Genomic DNA, 5,876 nt, shown 5'->3' with positions numbered 1-5,876 from the left:
ATTGTCCCTTGTTATATATTGTCTCCTTCCGATTCTGAGCATTTCCCTTTTTTTATTTCAGGAAATGGCTCCATCTACTCCCATGCGACCCCACACCCGTGCCCAAGCTGTCATTCGTTTGATGGAGCTTGCCCTTCACTATCAGTCCCGTCAGATTCAGCGACTTAGAGCCAGACTGAGTGAGAGGAGGAGGGAGGTCGAGACTTTAGCCGCTGAGAAAGAGAAAATTCGTGTACGCCTTAACCAGTCTATCTATCAGGGTGAGCTAATTAGAGGTGATGACATGGACCTAAGAGATGTCATAGAGCAGTGAAAGTATCAATATGGGAAGCTACGAGAGGATACAGAGCGTTATCGCAAGGAGCTTGAGGAAGAGAAACAGCACAATGCCAAAGGTAAGAGGAGATTGGAAAATTCAGGTGAGGCCATGAATAGCCTTGCGTATGTGAACCAACGTCTGACTCAGCAAGTTGAAGCACTGAAGGACCAAATCAAGCAGAAGAAACAATACCATCTATAGTATCAGCAGCATTGGAATGATGAGATGGGCGCGGTTGATGCGGAGATACAAGGACTTAAGGCACAGGTGGCGCAGCTCATGGAAGAGAACGCCCAACTCACCCATATGGTGGAGATACTGCAAGAGGAAGAGCCAGAGGAGGAACCGGAAGAGGAGGAACCGATAGAGATAGATGAGCCCATAGCAGCAGTTGGCGACGGAGAGATAGATGACTAGGCTGTCTTAGTGACCTTGCTTTATTACTAGGAGTTATTTTATCATTATTGCTATGTTATTCAGCACGATTTATTTTCATTCAGTACTAATTATTTCCATTAAGTTGTTCCTTTATATTCAAATTTAATAAAATTATATTTATTTACTTATCTCAGTTGTTCCAGCATAACTTATTTACTCAATCATGTCGTTATGCTCCACAAATTCTTAGAAACGTTTAAAATTGTAGGAAATGGCCGATAGACCTCCAAGACAAAACCGCAACCCTCGCTACGCTAAAAACAACAATGCCAACGAAGGCGATAACGGACCGCCACCTGGGTTAAGTCTTAACCAAACAGACCTGATGGCCATAGCCACGATCGTGGCGACAACACTGCAAGGGTTAGTGAACCCAAACGCCAATCAAGAAACTGAGTGAGTTTGAAAACTTCATTCAAGCCCCGGATATGTCAGTCGTGGAATACACCTCCCAGTTCAATGCTCTTGGATCTTATGCTCCGACCATCATGGCGGATGAAGCCTTGAAATTGCATCGCTTCAAGAACGGATTGAACAGCAAAATCCAGTCGGCTTTGGCAGTCTATCAGCCAACGAATTTTTCAGGCCTGATGGGCGCGGCTATCCGAGCTGAAACTGATATCCAGCGCAGGGAGAAGGAATTTAAGAACAAAAGGCCTATGAGTAGTCAATCCCCACGTAACGGTCAGACTTTCAAGAGGCCTAACCAGTCTGGTGGACCATCAAAAGGGCCTTCGCCTGCCACAAAATACCAAGCTATTAAGCCTTGCCCAACGTGCCACTTACGACACCTGGGAGAGTGTCGTAGAGCGAGCGGTGTCTGCTTTGGATGCGGAAAACCAGGACACCGTATGGTAGAATGTCCAGACGCCACCAACAGAACAATTGGACCGGGTAAAGGAGACGGGTCAAACTCAAGGGTGCATGCCAATAAGCCACGGGAGAACAAACCGAATGCCAGGGTGTTTGCCTTAACGCAAGAGGAGGCAGACGACGTGAACGATGTCGTGTCAGGTACCATATTTATTCAGCAAGTGCCTGCTTATGTTTTATTTTATGTCTAAGAGATTTGCTAAGAAATTAGGATGTAAGCCCGAGAAACTGAATGAGCTCTTTCGAATAGCCACACCTACAAGTAGGGCCATTGAAACGCACGAAATTTACAGAGATTGTAAGATTAGTATCAGTAATCAGACTTTTAGCGCCGAATTGATACAGTTGATCGTAGTCGATTTTGACATCATCTTAGGAATGGATTGGTTAGCCAAGAACAATGCAATGGTAGATTGTAAAGGGAATAAAGTCAAACTCATAACTCCGAAACAGGAGGAAGTCGTGTATCAAGGTAAACCCAAGGAACAGAAATCACTTCTTTCAGCATCTAAAGCTTGGAGATCCATGAAATCCGGAGAAGACATCTACCTAGCAATGGTCAGTGAAGTAAGAGAAGAAGTCGAGCTAAAACTGGAGGACATCCCGATAATGAGAGAGTTCCCATATGTTTTTCCAGAAGAACTTTCGGGGACGGTCTCGAACCGCGAAGTGGAGTTCGAGATCAACCTGGTTCTCGGTGCTGCACCAATCTCTAAGGCACCTTACAGAATGACACCAGCCGAACTCAAGGAGCTAAAAGAATAACTCCAAGAATTGCTAGATAAAAGGCAGATTCGACCGAGTGTGTCCCCGTGGGGAGCTCCAGTACTCTTCGTGAAGAAGAAATACGGGAGTATGAGATTTTGCATCGACTACAAAGAACTGAACAAGATCACAATCAAGAACAGGTACCCTCTGCCTCGGATAGACGATTTGTTTGATCAGCTTAAAGGAGCCGCCGTCTTTTCTAAACTGGATCTGAGGACAGGTTACCATCAGTTGAAGGTCAGGGCTGAAGATATCCCCAAAACAGCCTTTCGAACCAGATATGGGCATTATGAATTCACAGTGATGCCTTTTGGACTAACCAACGCACCGACAGCATTCATGGACCTAATGAACAGAGTGTTCAAGCCATTACTGGATCAATTCATATTGGTAATCATCGACGATATCCTCGTCTATTCCCCTGATGAGACGAGCCACAAAGAGCACCTCCACCTTGCTCTGCAAACTTTAAGAGAGTATAAGCTCTATGCCAAGTTTAGCAAGTGTGAATTTTGGCTAAGGAGTGTGTCATTTCTAGGACACGTGATATCGAAGGAAGGAGTGTCAGTGGATCCAAGAAAAGTAGAGGCAATTACAGAGTGGCCAAAACCGAAGAACGCCACCGACATCAGAAGCTTTCTTGGATTGGCAGGTTACTAGCGGAAGTTTGTCGAAGGGTTCTCCTCGATAGCCATGCCACTGACGAAACTCACACAGAAAAATTCTAAATTCATCTGGAATGAGGATTTTTAGAAGAGTTTCCAGACACTGAAAGAGAAACTCGCATCCACGTCGGTGTTGATATTGCCCACAGAGAATAAAGATTTCACTATCTACAGTGACGCCTCTAAGGACGGTCTAGGATGCGTACTCATGCAAGAAGGAAGGATTATCGCTTACGCATCAAGGCAGTTGAAACCGCACGAGCAGAACTACCCTACTCATGATCTGGAACTAGCAGCGGTTGTCTTCGCCTTAAAGATTTGGAGACACTACCTCTATGGTTCCAAATGTGAAATCTTCATAGACCATCAGAGCCTCAAGTACCTGTTCACCCAAAAGAACTTAATATGAGGCAAAAGCGATAGATCGAACTTCTGAAGGACTATGACTTGACCATAAGCTACCATCCGGGTAAAGCAAACAAAGTGGCTGATGCGCTAAGTCGGAAGGGCCCAGGCAAGGTAACTCTAGCTTCCCTCTCGGCCCAGCCATGTCTACAGGAGACCGTCAAGTTAAACCAAGATAGAGACCCGGTACTGATTAAACTTAAGGATCAAGTCAGAGAAGGGAAGTCTCAAGATCATCAAATTGATGACAAGGAAATCTTATGGATGAAAGGAAGACTGTGTGTGCCCGACAGTGATAACCTTCGCCAAGAGATAATGGCAGAGGCACACAAGTCAAAATTCACAGTCCATCCAGGTAGTACGAAAATGTACAGGGACCTCAAAAATAGTTTATGGTGGAATGGCATGAAAAGGGATGTAGCTGAATTCGTCTCCAGATGTCAGGTATGTCAGCAGGTCAAAGCAGAACACCAACGACCTAGAGGATTACTGCAACCTCTGGAAATTTCCGAGTGGAAATTGGAGCACATTTCCATGGAATTTGTGGTAGGATTGCCAAAGTCTAGGAAAAACCACGACGGCATATGGGTGATCATGGACAGACTCACAAAGACTGCACACTTCCTACCCGTCTGCATGAATTACAATCTCGACAAGCTGGCTTCACTATACATTGTGAGGCTGCATGGAGTTCCAGTGAGAATCTTATCTGATAAAGATCCGAGGTTCGTCTCGCGCTTTTGGAAGAGCTTTCAAGAGGCCATGGGAACAAAAGTGACCCTAAGTACGGCCTATCATCCTCAAACCGATGGGCAAAGGGAAAGAACCATCCAAACCTTAGAAGATATGCTGCGAGCATGCGCTCTTGAATTCAGTAGCAACTGGAGCACTCATTTACCCTTAATTGAGTTCGCTTACAACAACAGCTATCACAGCAGCATTGGAATGGCTCCATACGAAGCCCTTTATTGGAGGAAATGTCGATCACCACTTTATTGGGATCAAGTGAGAGATAAAGCTATAGTGGGACCCGAGCTAGTAAAGATGACCGTGGACAAGGTTAAGATCGTTCGGGAAAAGCTCAAGGCTGCTCAAGACCGACAGAAGAGTTGGGCATATCTGAAAAGAAGGCCTGTAGAGTTCAACGTGGGCGAGAAGGCTTATGTGAAAGTCTCGTCTCATTCTTATTACTTTTTCAACGGAAAAAATGAAAAAGAAGAAGGTCGTCTTAATCAAAACCCCAATTATGACATCCCTTCTCTGCCACTTCACACCTCGGAACGCACGTTCGTATAGAGATAAACACTCTTTCACATCTTCTTAACCCGAAATGGATGGGGAGAGGAAAGGTTCCTTTTTTTGAGGGTACTCCCGGCAACAGATACAGTGGAGACGGGGTGAGGCCTGTAGCTCAGAGGATTAGAGCACGTGGCTACAAACCGATTCAGTAAGGCGGGGAAACTGAACCCTCGATATGTTGGACCCTTCGAAATCTTGGAAAAAGTAGGCACGCTAGCATGCAGACTAGCGTTGCCACCGAGCATGTCAAGAATCCACAACGTGTTCCATGTTTCTCAACTCAGGAGGTACATTTCAGACCCAAGTCACGTGTTGTAAGTGGAACCACTCATAATTGAAGGGAACTTGGGAGAAGAACTGAAATACAAAGAAGTTCCTATCAGAATTGTGGACACCAAAGAACAAATCCTTAGACGACGTATCATCCTTTATGTCAAGGTGCAGTGGTCCAACCACACAGAGCGAGAAGCAACTTGGGAAGTTTAAGAAAAGATACGAAAGGAATATCCTTACCTATTTGGTGACCAAGCCAACTCAAGTTTCGAGGACGAAACTTCTCATATGGAGGGAGGGATGTGAGAACCGATTTCTTTCCCACCATATGATTTATCATTGTAAGGAAATTTAAGAGCATGTGATGTTTTGTATAGGATTTTCATGGTGGAGAATAGTTTATATGAGAATAAATTGAAGATACAAGATCAAGTCATTAGATTAGGCATATCAAGGCATATTTTTGAATTTTGGGAATATATGGCAAGATTGAGATATCCTACAAAGATCTAAAGGATTAAAGCATGAGATGGTAATCAAATTTTCGAATTTTATGATATCCTATGCCTAATGGGTGTGATGTTTGAATACAAGGAAGCTTCCAAGGTAATTAGAAGTAAATCAACTAAGTTGCTAAGAAAATCATCTCATCCCTTGCACCTAGATTTTCGAGCAGATTGAGAGCAATGGATTGAGGTATGAATCTCTCCACTTAGGTATATAAATTTCGAAAAAGGGCAAAGAAATTTGGAGTCATATATTGTAAGATTTGAAGCAAAATTTTGCATGATTTAGATGCCATTTTAAGCTCCTCTCCCCTCCATCTATAAATAAGC

At 44.1% G+C, this 5,876-nt stretch overlaps 1 protein-coding gene across 1 annotated transcript; it reads left to right on the top strand.

Moving 5' to 3' along the window:
• Window positions 1–1,185: 1,185 nt before the first annotated feature.
• On the top strand, window positions 1,186–3,058 carry LOC142554734 (uncharacterized). Its single transcript, XM_075665407.1, has 3 exons — window positions 1,186–1,771; window positions 2,007–2,347; window positions 2,636–3,058. Exons 1-3 carry the CDS (start codon window positions 1,186–1,188, stop codon window positions 3,056–3,058), a joined length of 1,350 nt encoding a protein of 449 aa, XP_075521522.1.
• Window positions 3,059–5,876: the final 2,818 nt, after the last annotated feature.

Source organism: Primulina tabacum, chromosome 8 (assembly GCF_025594145.1).
Source record: "Primulina tabacum isolate GXHZ01 chromosome 8, ASM2559414v2, whole genome shotgun sequence".
NCBI classification, from domain to species: Eukaryota; Viridiplantae; Streptophyta; class Magnoliopsida; order Lamiales; family Gesneriaceae; genus Primulina; species Primulina tabacum.
The sequence above is the reverse complement of the archived record's forward strand: the minus strand, read 5'-3'. Positions and strand labels throughout refer to the sequence as shown.

Bases quoted from the DNA above. Each gene is read 5' to 3' on its own strand.
- LOC142554734 (XM_075665407.1), top strand. From the start codon at position 1,186: ATGTCAGTCGTGGAATACACCTCCCAGTTCAATGCTCTTGGATCTTAT. The intron at 1,772-2,006 runs GTACCATATTTA...ACATCATCTTAG, and splicing joins CGTGAACGATGTCGTGTCAG to GAATGGATTGGTTAGCCAAG. The intron at 2,348-2,635 runs GCACCTTACAGA...CATCAGTTGAAG, and splicing joins GTGCTGCACCAATCTCTAAG to GTCAGGGCTGAAGATATCCC.